The following is a 17,475-nucleotide window of genomic DNA, read 5'->3' on the forward strand; positions in this document are numbered from 1 at the left end:
AGAAAGAATGAGTTTCTCACATGTCAGTGATTGCAGCTGAAGGTGGGAAATTCTTCCTGGTGCTTTGCTTTGTTTTGGTTTTCCCTGCAAAGAGTCTGAGATGACATATATGCACTTACATTCATTCATTCATTCATTTATTATGAAATTTATTGTCAAATTGGTTTCCATACAACACCCAGTGCTCATCCCAACAGGTGCCCTCCTCAATGCCCATCACCCACTTTCCCCTCCCTCCCACCCCCCAATAACCCTCGGTTTATTCTCAATTTTTAAGAGTCTCTTATGGTTTGGCTCCCTCCCTCCCTCCCTCCTTTTTTTTCCCTTCCCCTCCCCCATGGTCTTCTGTTAAGTTTCTCAGGATCCACATAAGAGTGAAAACATATGGTATCTGTCTTTCTCTGTATGACTTATTTCACTTAGCACAACACTCTCCACTTCAATCCACGTTGCTACAAAAGGCCATATTTCATTCTTTCTCATTGCCAAGTAGTATTCCACTGTATATATAAACCACAACTTCTTTATTCATTCATCAGCTGATGGCCATTTAGGCTCTTTCAAGCTGTTACAAAAAGTAGAAAAGGAGGGAAAACTTCCAGACTCATTCTATGAAGCCAGCATTACTTTGATTCCCAAACCCTACAGAGATCCAGCAAAAAAAGAGAACTACAGGCCAATATCCCTGATGAATATGGATGCAAAAATTCTCAACAAGATACTAGCAAATCGAATGCAACAGCATATAAAAAAGAATTACTCACCATGATAAAGTGGATTCCTTCCTGGGCTGCAGGGCTGGTTCAACATTCGCAAATCAATCAACGTGATACATCACATTAATAAAAGAAAAGATAAGAACCATATGATCTTGTCAATCGATGCAGAAAAGGCCTTTGACAAAATTCAGCAACGTTTCTTAATCAAAACCCTCGAGAAAGTTGGGATAGAAGGAACATAAAGATCATAAAAGCCATTTATGAAAAGCCCACAGCTAACATCATCCTCAATGGGGAAAAACTGAGAGCTTTTCCCCTGAGATCAGGAACACAACAGGGATGTCCACTCTCACCGTTGTTGTTTAACATAGTGCTGGAAGTTCTAGCATCAGCAATCAGACAACAAAAGGAAATCAAAGGCATCAAAATTGGCAAAGATGAAGTCAAGCTTTCGCTTTTTGCAGATGACATGATATTATACATGGAAAATCTGATAGACTCCACCAAAAGTCTGCTAGAACTGATACGTGAGTTCAGCAAAGTCATAGGATACAAAATTAATGTACAGAAATCAGTTGCATTCTTATATACTAGTAATGAAGCAACAGAAAGACAAATAAAGAAACTGATCCCATTCACAATTGCACCAAGAATCATAAAATACCTAGGAATAAAGCTAACCAAAGATGTAAAAGATCTGTATGCTGAAAACTATAGAAAGCTTATGAAGGAAATTGAAGAAGATACAAAGAAATGGAAAAACATTCCATGCTCATGGATGGGAAGAATAAATATTGTCAAAATGTCAGTACTACCCAAAGTAATCTACACATTCATTGCAATCCCAATCAAAATTGCACTTACCTTTAAATGGAAGATAGGTGCAAAAAAAAAAAAATAACATGCAGATTAAAAAAGCAAATTAAAAGTACTTTCATTAGAGCTGGTCAAGGAAACTGGTGAGGCTACTCATTGTTAAAACTGATCAAAATCACCTATACAGCTAAACAAAATGAAAACTGAACAAGCTAATTTTGGGTAACTTTTCCTTCTTATTTTCTTATTTACAAATAAGATGTTTTGGTCCCAAATTTTCCAGGAAACTCCTTCCTGTTACACTGATGATGTGAGATCTGTAATGAAAATTATTATCTTCATGGGTAACAATGAATTGAAACACAGACAGAAAGATATTAAAAAATGTAAACAAATCCCAAAGAGATATAGTTCAGTAGGCTGAACCACAAAGATATTACGCTTGTAAAGCTTCTCTTGGAAGAGCCAGACCCATTCTAATGCCAATCTCTCCTCATTCAAGGTTAGCAAATATAGCAAAGCAGTATCAGAATTTCCTCCTGGGTTATTAAGAATTATATAGCTGGCTAGACCACCACCATTACCTTGAGTACCTTTACAATAAAGCGCAATGAAGCTCCTAAAGTCAGCAGATTGTTGGGACTCAAACTCTAATTGACCAGCATGCTTGCCACTTCCCACTGGCAGCTGGGCCCACGACTAGAACAGGCTGTGATCACCATCATGCCCCAGTGGTCTCTTCAATCCCCCATGCAGCTGTGGCTGTGCTCTAATGCCTCCTTGGGAAGATAGGAAATGGCATTTCAGGGAGTACCTGGTGCATTATACAGTGATCTTCTTCAGTGAAAAAGGTCACATATATTAAAAAGATGGTTCCCATGGGTTATTGAAATTTTCTATTACTTGTATAAAGCATTTTTCTTTATTCCCTTTTTTTCTACCAGTGCTTTCTAAAGCCTCTGGGTGGCACATTTAATCACAAACTTGCCTTGCAATTGAGGGGCATGGTGGTACAAAGGGATCTGCATCAATTGTTACTTCCCCAACCCCCCAATAACCTTTCTACATTTATTTTTCCCTATGTTTCTGTATTTAGCATTTTCTTTCTCTGTAAATGCAATACAAAATGTTCTATGCTATTTGTAATTTAAGAATCATCTCAAGTTATAAAACCTCAGATCAGAATAATCAATTTCATATATGTGGAATACTGGCAGAGGAAATTGGAAAGACACCATGAGAAATAACAAGGATTGGAAACAATACTTGATGGACAAGAGTAAAACTTGATGGGTGTTTTAATCAGGTGTGTGACCTTAAACATTGCTTAACCCTTCATGGGCCTGAAACTCTTCATTTGGGAAATAAAAACTCTTAACTTGCTTCTAACACTGTGCTTCTTCCTTGGCAGTTACTGTATGGCATGGATGAATATTTATCATTTAAAAATCTTTTATTTAGGGGTGCCTTGTAAGCTCAGTCGGTTGAGCATCTGACTCTTGATTTCAGCTCAGGTCACGATCCCAGGTTCATGAGATTGAGCCCCGTGGTAGGCTCTGTTCTGAACACAGAGCCTGCTTGAGATTCTCTCTCTCCATCTTCCCCCCTCCCCTGCTCACAAACATGCACATTCTCTTTACCCAATTAAATAAACATTACTTAAAATTTATATAGATAAGATATAAAACATTGGAAGAATATGTTACATATCCTGGTTTTGAAGCCTAATACAGAAGCTGTTATTTCTTATTATGTTACTCGGGTTCTGAACCACTAAAAACCATTAGTGGACTAAAAATTATTCCTGGTGATACTGTTGAAATATTTATAGCCTTTAAACAGACCAAAATTACTAAGCATAAAGCCCAGAATCTGTAAAAATAAATGTGTTTTGGACTTATTTTCTTCTTACGTGTTTGGATTCATGTTCTTCCATTGAATCTATAGTATATTGATTCCAATATCTGATATAGGGATGACTAATTATGGTTTGTCAATATTGATGTGAGATCAAATTTATTGAAATGTTGGAATTTTACAGTATGTTTTCACTTTAACATTTTTCTTAAAAATAAAAACTTTAGGTGAATTTTTAAATGAATTATAAATAGATAAAATATTTACTAAGTTTAATTTCCTTTTGGATTTCATTATAACGAATGTGAAAATTAATGAGCTGTAACATGGAATTAATATTCTGATAATGAATCTAAGAATATACACTACTACATTTCATGCTTTGAAATAGCCTGTTCATGATTACTGTGTTACTTACCAAAGGAAGGAATAGCTACAGAGTCAAATATACCTCAACTGGCTACAATAATATAATAAGCAGTTATGTCATCTATCATTTACTTATACATTTTCAATACAAATCTATGGATGGGATTTTTCTATTTTTTTCATATTAAGATTATTACATTGGACTTTTAACTGAATTTTGATGTTTCCAATTATGTGTGATAGTTACAGTTTTGTAATTAGGAAACATTTCATAAATGTGTTTGTATAAAAATATTTTTCAAATATGTAAGAAAAAAATATACAGATTTAAAGACTTTAACCCTCTTCTACTCTTTCCAAAGAAAAATTATCTTTGCTAGAAGAAATAATATCCATACATAAAATATAATCCAAAATGATGATAACTCAATGGTAGGGTATCATTGAATGAATCTTTACTTCCCCCACTGATTTGGAATGCTACCCAATGCTATATCAAGCTCCTATATATTTTATAATCTTGTTTCTAGACTCTCCATCACATTGTATTGGTCTGTCTAGCCCTTAACTAATAACCCACTACCTGAACTGCTACAGATTTACAGATATCTGTAGTAGGATGAATCCAACATTGTTATTGTTCTTCTCTCTGCCTCCTTACTAGAATTCAAGTATTTTCTTTCCTATTTTTACCTTTATTCTTTCCTATGAATTTTACTATCTCTGTGTAACATTCAAATCCTGAAATCTTTTGAAACTTAGAATGTATTTTTTTTTAATTTTTTTTTTCAACGTTTATTTATTTTTGGGACAGAGAGAGACAGAGCATGAACGGGGGAGGGGCAGAGAGAGAGGGAGACACAGAATCGGAAACAGGCTCCAGGCTCTGAGCCATCAGCCCAGAGCCCGACGCGGGGCTCGAACTCACTGACCGCGAGATCGTGACCTGGCTGAAGTCGGACGCTTAACCGACTGCGCCACCCAGGCGCCCCTAGAATGTATTTTTTATTGAAATTAACACATTACTTTGAGATGATTTATAATCTTTGTGATATTGAACCTTCCCACTAGAAACATAAGTCCATAATGTTATCTGACTTCAGAAACTAAAATAAACAGGTTTTAATGTAGTTTGCAAAATCTGACCAGACCTAATTCATTTTGTGACTAACCAGGATCTGATGTGATCTGAGTCTTCAATATATCCTGTTTACTGTGAATGTTAAAATATTTAGCTATAGAAATATTACTGTACTTGAGGAAATGGTGATGCCCCAAATTCAGAGGGGGACTTATTATATAGTACATTTGTTTGAGTTTTTCACTAATGTACCATACAGAAAACATACACAAATTATAAGTATACACTTTGTAAATTATCACAAAGTGAACTCACCTTAAACCACCAAAGGAACTACATATTATCTCCTAACACTAAAGAATAGTTTTCTTGTGTTTCAATTTTCTAAAAGTATAATTGTGTACCATATTAATGTAACAAGAGGAGAAATTGGATGTGGGGTATATGGGAACTATCTGTACTTTGTCACATTTCTCAAAAACGTTTCATAGATTTGATTTCTGTCACTAAACACTATTGTGTAAGATTTATAGAAGTTTTATATAGCAATTTCATTCATGTGCATTGAACAGTATTCGATTCTATTAATGCACAACAAATTATCAAATTCACTTATAACACTTGTGTTGCTTTTAGTTTTTTTTGTTATTTGTGATAATGCTGATATGTACATTTTTATAGAAGTTGTTTGGTAAGTATATCCATACATAGTCACTGAAGAAGGTTTCTGGTCACAGAGACTTAATTGTGGAAAGGTCTTAATTACATATTTAATTCCTTATATAAGGTATAGAGGATAATAGAGATTTTCTGTTTCTTCTTGTGTAAGTTCTGGTAAATTTTGTTTTAGGAATTTGTCCATCTAACTTGTCAGATTTCTTGACACAAATATAACATTCCCTAATTACTTTCTTTAAGATTGCAGGATCTGTAGTGATGTCCACCTTGTCATTCTTTTTTTTTTTTTTTTTAAGTTTAAGGGGGAGAGTGTGCATGTGAGTGGGGCTATGGCAGGGAGCAAAAAAACCCAAGCAGGCTCCACACAGTCAGCACAGAGCCCTACATAAGGCTCGAACTCCCAAAACATGAGATCATGACCTGAACCAGAATTGTGAGTTGGACTCTTAACCAAAGGAGCCACCAGATGCCCCTCTCCTTTGTCATTTTTAATACTGTTTACTTGTACCCTTTTTCCACCTTTAAGCTGTCTTGCCTGGGGTCTATCAATTTAACACCTTTGGACTTAGAAAATAATCATGCAGTGGAAAAGACTACTTCATTGGTTTCTGTCTTTATCATTCCTTCCCCTGGCTTCCTTTCAGTTTAATTTCCTGATTTTTATGGTAACTTGTTGAGGTTGCTTTTGATCATGAAATTTGAGCGTTTCCACTTTTCTAAAACATGGATGTAGTGCTATAAACATCATTCTGAACACAGCATTAGATATCCCACAAGTAGTGATGTGATTTTCATGTAATATCTTTTTTGACTCAGTGACTATTTAGAATTCTATTTTACAAAAGTATTTGGGGATTTCTTCTTTTAAAAATTAATTTATAGCTTATTCCATTTGTTTAGGAATATACAATGACTTTGATTCTTTGCAGTGTTTTGAGACTTTATAGCTTAGCATGTAGTCAATATCTATAAATGCTTCAGGTTCATTTGAAGAAAATGAAGTTTTCAGTTGTTGGGTAGAGCAGCTTATATGTAAATTATATAAAGTGTGGTGTTTTGTTCAAACTTTCTACATCCTTACTTATCTACGTATTCTTTCAATTGCTGAGGGAGAACAGTTAAAATTTTTAGTTCTGTGCACGCACAAAATGAGGCTGTGACTTTTAGTACAAACAAATGTAAAATATCATCATGATAGATTCATCTTTTAAAGTAATAACTTTTATCTATTTTGTCTGATATCAATATAAAATCTTTTTGTATTAATTTCCATTCAAATTTCACTGTATATCTTTACATTCAAAGTGTTTCAACTGCAAGTGTTAAAAAAAAGATTGTCAGACCAACTTTTTTTTAAAACTAGATAGGGTGCTGCATTTACCTATAAATGGTTTTGGTAGATTCTATTTCTTTACAATTCTTTGTGAGCTGAGTATACATCCTGCTTCATTGACTTCAGGTTTCTCCATTTGTCTTTTGACCTCTGGGATGTAGGTAATTGCCCACTGCTCTGTCATGGAAACATCATATCCCAGATAAGATGTGCTCTTTGGGCCTGAGTTTTAGAACAAGAAGACAAGAGAGACAAACCAGATCCCAAACCACAGCCTGGAGCTGACTGTCACAGTCTACCCTCCAGCTGCTAATAAGCAGTGAGAGCAAGAAACACTTTTGCAAGCTACAGAGATTTTGAGAGGCTGTTTTTGTATATATATAGCCTAATGAAACCTGATTAATTTTAGAAAATCATACCATAATGTGGTGTTGCTATAGAAAACACATAAAATATGTGTCCATTAACTTCTGAGTTAGGAAAACGATTAAAGGACTCTGAAAAATAAATGGCATCTATGCACTGTCAAAACATTTGGTAAGACTGTCACCTATGATTCCTTGGAAATCAGACAAGTTAATATATGACTTTGTCTAATTGCTGGTAAGAAAGAATCTTAATAACTTTAGTTGGTTGGTTTTAGCTGTGTTTCTTGAGTTACTAGAAGATAGAAATGAGCTCGAAAAAGGATTGGGGTGTTGGCCAGCAGGAATGAAAGCCCTTGGTGAGGTTGATATTTCACAGACCAGAAAGGACCTGGCTTTGAAATCAAACCTGTTTTTATATACCAACTCAACCATTCATTAGCAGTATGATATGGTATATCAGTTAAGAAAAAGTGGCTTATGCTCTGGTTACAAACAACTCCAAAATGTCATCAGCTTAAAAGAACAAAGTTCCTTAGTTAAGTCTGGTGAATATATCCACCCTGGTGAACCAGGAGCACTATTTCCCCTTATCCTTGTCATAGTTCCTCAGGTGTCCAGGCTGATGGAGTCTCTAGTTCACCATATACTTCCATTTGGCAGGAAACATGAACATATAAATATATAGACATGTGAGTAACTTTAACAAATAGATCAATAAAGGGGCACCTAAGTGGCTCAGTCAGTTGAGCATCTGACTTTGGCTCAGGTCATGATCTCATGGCTCGTGAGTTCAAGGCCCGTGTCAGGCTCTGTGCTGACAGCTCACAGCCTAGAGCCTGCTTCACATTCTGTCTCTCTCCCTCTCTCTGCCCCTCCCCGAATCATGTTCTCTTTCTTTCTCTCTCAAAAAGTAAATAAAATAATAATAATAAATAAATAGGTCAGTATGGGCATAGAGGTCATCAAAACATATTGAGTCAAGGCAGCCTTATTCCTGCTTTCTTCAAGCCAATGTGAATAATCTGGTAGAGCTTCATGGGAGTGCTAACATTTGGCCAGAATTATTAGCACACAGCTACAGTGACCTATAATCCCCTGTTTAAATTTATTTTTTTTAATGTTTATTTATTTTTGAGAGATACAGAATGCAAGTGGGTTAGGGGCAGAGAGAGAGGGAGATGCAGAAGCAGGCTCCAGGCTCTGAGCTGTCAGCACAGAGCCTGACATGGGGCTCGAACTCACGAGCTGTGAGATCATGACCTGAGCTGAAGTCGGACGCTCAACCGACTGAGCCACCCAGACACCCCTATAATCCCCTGTTTAAATATTTGCCCATCACTTATGTTTGAATCTTAATTCACAGTTATTAAATCCAGGTATTTTTATTAATCATCCTTTCTTCTCTAATCTCTCTAATGGTGATTTAGGTGCTGTGTCTGAGACATTAAAGAGATGATAAGGCATAGTTCTTGATCTCACTCAGTTTATAATCTCTAGAGGACCCACTGCAGTAACATGCACCACGGCATGGATTAGTACCACAGAACTTGTAAAGCTCTAACCATGCTCTGAGGGGTTGGCCAGAGACTTATCTCATAATAAGTGATGTTTTGCTTTTGTTTTCTTTTGCCAGAAGATTGTTTTTAAAGTTCACAGCAACATCAGCTTGGCTTATTCTTAACTGAAACCTCTCGACCATAACAGTGGTTACAGAGTTTTAAATATGTACTCAGCATATATGATGCACCTTTTATAGAGAATGTCACTAACAAAAAGCCTTGAGGTAGATGTGATTATCCTACATTACAAATGAGAAAACTGAGACCAAAAGGTAAAAGAAATTTATCCAAATTTGCAAAACTCAAATGCAGGAGAGATGAAACTTGGAAACCCAGCAGTTTTATTTGAAAGCCATGGTTTGGGCCATGGTGCTTTGGCACCTTTTACTGAAATCTGGAGAATTGATTTTTAGTAAGTTCTAATCAATTTCCCTTTTACAGATTCTGATTTCTCATTTGTTCTTCAGGTTTAGAAAGTTTTTGATCCAAGCATTCCTCCCTTCTTCTTTTTAATATTATTTATTTTTTCCTTAGGTATCTACAGAAGAAGGCTTGAGTCTGGCCAGGGAATATAACTGTGCTTTTTTTGAGACTTCTGCAGCCCTCAGATTCTGCATTGATGACGCCTTTCACGGTCTAGTGAGGGAAATCCGCAAGAAAGAGTCCATGCCATCCTTGATGGAAAAGAAACTGAAGAGAAAAGACAGCCTATGGAAGAAGTTAAAAGGCTCATTGAAGAAGAAGAAAGAAAGCACGACATGATATCCTTGCTTCTAACTCCCTTATTCTCTTTCTGAATTTTATCAGTTGGACAATTCCATGTGTTGCATTTGGCTTCAATATTTTCTGTCTCTCTCTCTCCTTCTCTTTAAATATCTGCCTATAGGTAAAAGCAAGATCTGCATAACTGTACCTCTTGAGATAGTTTTGTTTTGCCCTTAACAGTTGGATGGATTTTGTCAATCAGCTGGATATGCTGTTTAAGTTTTTACAATATATTACTAAATAAAATTGACATTCCAATTGCCTCATTTCCCTTTAAAGAGTCTAGCTTCATTTGGTATGCTGTCTGGTTATAGAGGAAATTCAAAATTGCAGACAGAATGATAAAAGGCTCAGGGGATCTGCCTTTGCCTGATAAGACTCTGATTGTTTGCATTTCAGGAATCTCAGTAAATAATGAAGAAGCTCAGGAAACAATTCAGAGCAGGAGTCTGCAGCCTTGTTTTTCCTTAACTGTAGAAGGCTAGGTGCTTTTTAGTGAAGATAAACCTTAGTGGAATTATTAATAATAGGAACCAGTTGTGGCTTGTTGGAGGGCTGAAAGGAAATATCCCGGTATTTGCAGGGCTCTGCCCTGTTAGGCTTTGGCAAAATTATCACAGTAAAGTCACTGAGCTGTGGCAAAAGGATATTTTCCTTGTAGCCAGAAGAGAGGCTAATAGGAACTTGGTGGTTCAAATATTCATAAAAAGACACACTGTTCCCTCTCAGTGGGAGTCCCTCTTAGGACTGCTTCACCTACAGGGCAAGAGGCTTTTTGACCCAGAGACCCTATATTATCATAGGCTTAATTTCCCATCTCTTCTTACTTGTACCATGAAACACTACCAGTTAGAGGATTCTTTTTCTTACTTGTTTACAATGGATCATCATGCAAAATGAATTTGTCTATTCACTCATTGATCCCACTGTGTAATTTGGTTTATTCCAATTAAAGCTTAGAAAGTACCTAACTTGAACAGTTCTGAATGTTTAACAGACAACTGTTATTTAACAGCTAAACATGGGTTGGAATCCATCCAACCAATCTTCATGTGTTGGGGCAGTTTTTATCATAAATTAGAAAATAGGATGAAGGGTACACATACAGCATTCAAACACATATTTTTTTTAATTCACAATGCCCCTAGCATTTGTTAATCTCTGAAAATGCAGGAATGACTCAAGGTAGCTTAACATATAGTGGGAAAACTCACTTGGCTGAAGAATAGTTGGATTACACGTTATTAGGTAAGAAGACGCATTTCATATAGTAACATAGTTAACTGGAAGGAATTTAGAGATCATAATTTTTCAACTGGCACACTAAAATTTCACCTTTAGTAGTGTACTTGTGGGTCCTCTTATTGCTTGGAGCCAAGGCTTTTGTCGAAACCACATGGACTTCATTGCTCTTGCTCCTATGCCCAGGGATCAAGGCAGCAGGCATGCGATTAACTGCTGCCAACTCCCATCCTTTGGTTTTTCCTCAACCCTCATATTCCATGGTGTAGGATACAAATTAATCAATTTTTTTTCCTATTCCATAGTGTCCTGAAACCAATTCCACTATATCTTTTCATTCTCAGGCATTCATAATTAGGGGAAAAAACACATTTTAAAAAAGAACACATGGAGATGATATAAAGATATTCCTAGAGAACTGGTTGCTTCCTCCTTTTCTTGGTCCTGAATGTTTAATACTCTTTCTGTCTTGTTAAAAATGGTTTAGTACATTCTTTGCCTTCTGTACATTCTTCTCCCTTTGCAGCCCCTGATCACCAGAATTTTTCCAAGCCTGAGAAGACCCTGTGAATACTATATTCCACCAGACTCTTCTGTTTGCTAGAAGATGCAATCTAGGAAACATAGTAGTTGGCACTTAGTTTTAGATGATGAAACTATATCTTTGAAAACCTGATTACTGCCCAGTCTATGAATACTAATAGTATTTGGTGCATTTCCTAACATGACGGAGTCTTTGTAAGTTTTATTACTGTAAGCTCCACTGCCTTTGGCTCTAGAATTTTGTATCTCTTTTATTCCTTCACTTTCTTTATACTCCTTGAGTGCTGATAAATAATTTATATAGTTTAGAAATTTTTAGTGAGGTTTAGATTGGGTAACATTTGCCAGGTCTAACCATTTCACTCTATGGAAGGAAGAAGGTCTGTAAATTATCACCTAGCGCTGCATGAATTTGAGATAGTTATCACAAGCAGAGATTGAGGCAGACTTCAAACATTCATTTAAACCATTCTTCCTTCTTTCTTCTGGAAGACTGGGCAGAAGGAAATGTTCCAGAAGAATAAAACCTAGATATTTCTGCCCAAGGTCTATTGATTCACACTCTCCTGGCATAAGACCAAAATGTCAGAATCTTGTTTTTGATCATTATCCCTGAAAACTTCCAACTGGAACTAGAAAATCTAAGTCAATCTCAAAAGCTCAGAGAAGAAAACCACAAACTACACATGCCTACATTGCCAAGGAAGGGTCAAGAAACTCTTGAAAATAATCATCTGTATCCATTGTAGATGAATGTGTAATCACCAACACATTTTATCAAATAGTGAGTAAAAGCCTACTATGCACTAAGCACTTTTATAGATAGCACACTCACGTATATATGGTGTGTGTAAGTGCGTGTTTAATGAGGCACTTAGGAAATCCTAAATACAGTTTTCTGTCCTCTAGAAATGTATCATGTATCTATTTCTAGGTGTTTTTCATTAACATATCTTGTAGGTCCCCGTGATAAAATAATTTCTCAGATCAGCTATAAGAGCAGTCTAAAATATTATATTTTGTGTTTAGTTGAGCTTGGGAGCTTCTATAGAAAATGCCAGTGAGGAAAAAAACATGGGCACTTGGGCCAAACATTACACACATCACATTCAGATGTGCAAGGAACAAATAGCTGCTTATTTCTAACTCATCTGTTCTTTCTCAAGAGCCCCTGACTAATGGGTAGTTGGGCGGGGGGTGGGGGTTAGAGGGCACTAAATTTTAGTTCAGTGCAGTAATTTAATGCTAATATGGGGCAATCATTTAAGAAATATCTCTAAGTAATACAACCTCTGCCTTGTGTACTTAGGTCAGTGTTTTATCAAATTTTTGCCCTGTTTATTCTCCTTTATCAAACTGCATCTGTATATAAGGGAAAGGTGTGGTTTATGGGACCTGGTGGCAGTAGAGTTCCCTCCTCATCTTCTAAGTCCCACAGTACCCTTTGCATCCTCTTTAATCTTTTTAAGCAAGGGTCTGCCAACAAATTGGAAAACTTAGAAGAAATGGATAAATTCCTAGAAGCATAACCTACCAAAACTAAAGCAGGGAGAAATAGAAAACTTGAGCAAACAGGTTACCAGCAATGAAACTGAATCAGTAATCAAAAAACTCACAACAAACAAAAGTCCAGGACCATATTGCTTTACAGATGAATTCTACCAAATATTTAAAGAAGAGTTCATACCGGGGCAGCTGGGTGGCTCAGTTGGTTGGATATCCAACTTTGCCTCAGGTCATGATCTCGCAATTCATGAGTTCGAGCCCCTCATGGGGCTATGTGCTGACAGCTCAGAGCCTGGGGTCTGCTTCGGATTCTGTGTCTCCCTATCTCTCTGTCCCTCCCCTGCTTGTGCCCCGGCCCCTCCCCTCTGAAAAATGAATAAACATTGAAAAAATTTTAAAAAAAGAAGAGCTCATACAAATGGAAGAGGAAGGAAAACTTCCAAATGATACTATGAGGCCAGCATTATCTTGATAAGTAAAACCAGATAAAGGTATCACAAAAAAAAAAAAAAAGAAGAAGAAGAAGAAGAAGAAGAAGAAGAGAGAGAGAGAACTATAGGTCAATATCTTTGATGAATATAGATGTAAAAATCCTCAATAAAACATTAGCAAACAGAATCCAATCATACATTAAAAAAAATCATACACCACAATCAAGTGGGATTTATTCCCAGGATGCATGGATGGTTCAATATTTGCAGAACAGTTAACATGATACATCACATCAATAAGAGAAAGGGTAAAAACCCTATGATCATTTCAGTAGATGCAGAAAAAGCATCCAACAAAGTACAACATGCATTCATGATAAAAACCCTCAACAATATATGTTTAGAGAGAACATACCTCAACATAATAAAGGCTTTACATGAAAAATCCACAGCTAACATCATACCCATCATTCCTAGGTCAGGAACAAGACAAGTATGTCCACTCTTACCACTTTTATTCAACACAGTACTGGAAGTCCTAGCCACAGCAATCAGACAACACAAAGAAATAAAAATTACCAGATTGGTAAGGAAGAACTAAAACTCTCAGTATTAGCAGATGACATGATACTATATATAGAAAACACTAAAGACTCCACCAAAAAAGTACTAGAACTGAAGTGAATTCAGTAAAGTCACATGATACAAAATCCATGTACAAGGGTCTGGCCAAGTTCTTTTTTTTTTTCAATTTTATTTTATTGTCATAAAATTGTCCTAATTGTCAAAAAAAACCCACTTGACATGAGATCTACACTCTCAACAAATTTTTAACTGTACAATATATTATTGGTGACCAGAGGTACAATGTTGTACATCAGATATCTAGAACTTATTCATCAGCTTGAAACTTTATGGCCTTTCATTAGTAATTCCCCATTTCGTCCCCACCCCCCAAGTCATGGCAAGTATCTGATTCTGTTACTGGACTCGTTGACTCAGTGGCATGTTGAAGGTAGGCAAGTTGGGCCATGACAAATAAGCACTTTCTGCTAGTGTCCATGAAATTGCTCTTTGCTTTTGGGTTTAAAGGTCCTTCCCAACATGGTGCCTTTATTCTGACCCCATGTCTCCTTCAGGCACCTCTATCAGCACCTGTGCCTCTCTTTGGGATAGCTTTCATGCCACACACAGGCCATGGGGATTCCCGAGTGCTGCCTCAGTAAAGCTTTGCAACTCTGCCCCCCACCTCTGTCTAGTTCATGTGGGGCTGCCCACAAGGAATCTAGCTTACTCCTAGTATTAATGAGCAAAAGTGATATATATACATAGATCAATGAGAATGTGTTCTATCAGCTGTAAACAATAAGTGTGCCCATGACCATGGGACTTGGTTACTAGCCCAAGTTTGAAATTTCCCTGTGGTTGACTGTAGGAAATCCCCCACCATTAGTCAGCCTGAGGGACCTAGGGTGCAGAATTAGGAAGAGGATCTCGATGTATAGTCCATTTGCTTTTTAGTATCTCTTTTCTGCAGGCCATCTGCTTGGAGTAGGCTGCATGTTTTTCTTTTCTCTGAGTATTTTTTTAACAACATGCTGGCATGTAAAATAAACAAGAAAACAGAATTTAATAGTCCAAGATGAGAAATGATTTTCTTGTTATAGGTGGCTTCTATTCTTCTGCTTTTAAAGCACCAAAATACACTGCTTTTAAATATGGGAACCCATCTCAATAAAGACGTTACATATTTTTTAAAAAAGCCATGGATCTAGCAAAATTTTAAGGTAGAATATATTTTAAAATATTTCAAAACAGAGTGTTCCCATCACACATGTAATATCTAAGAATAAGTCTTCTGAACATCTTTATATAAATTGAAGTTGTTCTTCTGGTTTGGGTCTTTACATGGTACTAGAAGATGCACTAAAACCTACCTCACCTAAATCCTCTACTGTCAGCTCGCACTTGAACCCTTGAGCTTTGCTTGAGATTTTCCCATTAGAGTTTCTATCCAAGGTTAGATGGCAAAGTGCCATCATTTTATTCGGGCCATAGATCCACTATAAACGTAAATTTAAGAAAGTAGAAAATTTCTCATTAAAATATCAATGACATAAATATATTTGTCCTATGGTTGCTACTTTTAACAGCAGAGCAGAGGGGCCTATGATGGAAAGGACAAAGAATGTGTGAATTTTTATGGGTGAAGAAGAGCACCTAGGCCATGCATCATTTAGGGGATAGCAGGTCCACATAGCCTACTGTACCTAAAAGTGGGGGATGTACAGGATAGAACAATGCAAACAGCAAGGTGAGAGGATCATGAAGAAATTAAAGGGATGCTGTCCAGCAAAGCTAGCAGTAAGAATGTACAGAATGTACACTCACATGTATCATGTAAACTCACACTGTATCCTACTTCATTTGACCTTTTGCTTCAGTCCTGTTCTGCCTCTAATATTCCATTACATATCAAGATAATTTGGTGTAACCCTCTTCTTTCAACATACTAGTGTAAATCATGAAACTCTATGGATAAGAAAGGACATCAATAAATCAACATTTCAGCCCTGTAAAAAATAGGCACAAAGTTCTAATATCTGTGACATATGTATCCAATTCATTTAAAAAATATATCCTGTAGTAATTAACCTTTGTTCCCCCAAAAAAGTTAAATAAAAATAAGTCAGTTAATTAATCAATTAAATATTAGTGTTTCAAGCAACCATAAAAATCCTGATAACCTGGTTCCCTCCTATAGGAGAGGAAACTGAGGTTTAGAGCAAAAAGAAGAAGCCTGCAGGCATGCAAGGTCAGCCAGGCCTCTTCACCTTCATTCTGGTGATCCTTTTAGTGCCCCTCAATGCCCTTTAGGGACCAAAAAGGCTAAAAACCAATATGAAAATGCCTGTCCCTTTAATGTTTTCTGGTCTCTCAAGGAAGAGACAGAGAGGGAAGAGATATGTGACAACTTCAGGCTCATGAGGTGTCAGCAACTCCAGACACCAATTTCTGCTAGAATAACTTTAGGTTATTATATGTTCCATTTTTAGTAAAAATTATCTCAAAAGAAGGAAAAAATTCTTCTGATGTGCCCAGCATGCCACTAAGATCACAACAACAATTTATTCGGTGGACTGTCTATGTTGCAATTTGGGTATCATTCAGCTTTCTCTAGAGGTATAATTAAAACCCGCTAATAAATAAATGAAAAAAAAGGTGGTTTCTAGAATAGATCCGCAGTGTCTCTTTAAAATCTATGAAATATGAGGACTGTTTACCTCCTTTTTTAGCTTAGGCCAATAGGACACTGAGAGCAATGCTATTGTAAGTCATCCTTTGGATAGTGCTTTAGGCAAGGGAGCAAGCATGTCAACTAAGGGGAATTTACCAAAGATTTAAAATGTATCATTATTGAGAAGTGCTGGACTTACAGCAATTAGAGTGTATGTTTATGTGCAGAAGAGGTAAAGAGATGAATAAAAACACTATCAGTGTGCCACTGCCCTGGAGACACCTGAAAAGCTCAAAACTACTATGAATTACACATACAAAAGTTCTCTGTTCACATCATGCCTAAATCACACATAGACTATAATTTTCATTCACTCAAGTCCTTCACCTTTCTGAGAGCTAATCAGCTGCCACATAACATGGAGATGAGACCAGGACACAAAAAGGATAGTCTTTGAATGGTTTATCTTGGCCTTTGGCATACGTTATTTTCTCTTCCTTCCTCCCTCTCTTCTTCCCTCCCTCCCTTGCTTTCCAGAGACAAAGAGCATGAGCAGGGGAGGAGCAGAGGGACAGGGAGAGAGAGAACCTCAAGGCTCCACACCCACCACAGAGCCTGATGCCGGGCTAGATCTTACAACCATGAGATCATCACTTCAGCCAAAATCAAGAGTCGGACACAACCAGCTAAGCCAGCGAGGTACCCCACATAATTTATTTTATAGCATAACCTGTGAATTTATTAGGTTTTTTATAGGTTAATAATAGAAATTATTTGTATCCTTCCTTCTGTCATTGAGAGGAAAGAAGAACTCTATAGACAAATATAGGACCAAAAAAGTCAAACTAAAATGATAGATGATCCACTAATTTGCAAATAGCTAATTCACTGCATATATGCATATAACATGCATATATTCATGCATGTTAATCCACTCAACATTCATTTATTCCTGTATTTGTTCACTTAA

General features: G+C 36.7%; 1 protein-coding gene across 1 annotated transcript in view; it reads left to right on the top strand.

Annotated features, from left to right (window-relative positions):
- RIT2 (Ras like without CAAX 2) overlaps positions 1 to 9,542 on the top strand; it is a gene marked incomplete at its 5' end in the record, with an annotated part of 239,965 nt that extends 230,423 nt beyond the window's left edge. The window contains one exon of the mRNA XM_047086866.1: positions 9,315 to 9,542. Coding sequence (XP_046942822.1) covers positions 9,315 to 9,542 — 228 coding nt within the window. The remainder of the gene's footprint in view (positions 1 to 9,314) is intronic.
- Positions 9,543 to 17,475: the final 7,933 nt, after the last annotated feature.

Source organism: Lynx rufus, unplaced genomic scaffold, assembly GCF_022079265.1.
Source record: "Lynx rufus isolate CCGP_SWC_20201006 ecotype Redwood Valley unplaced genomic scaffold, mLynRuf1.p SCAF_22, whole genome shotgun sequence".
In the NCBI taxonomy this organism is placed as follows: Eukaryota; Metazoa; Chordata; class Mammalia; order Carnivora; family Felidae; genus Lynx; species Lynx rufus.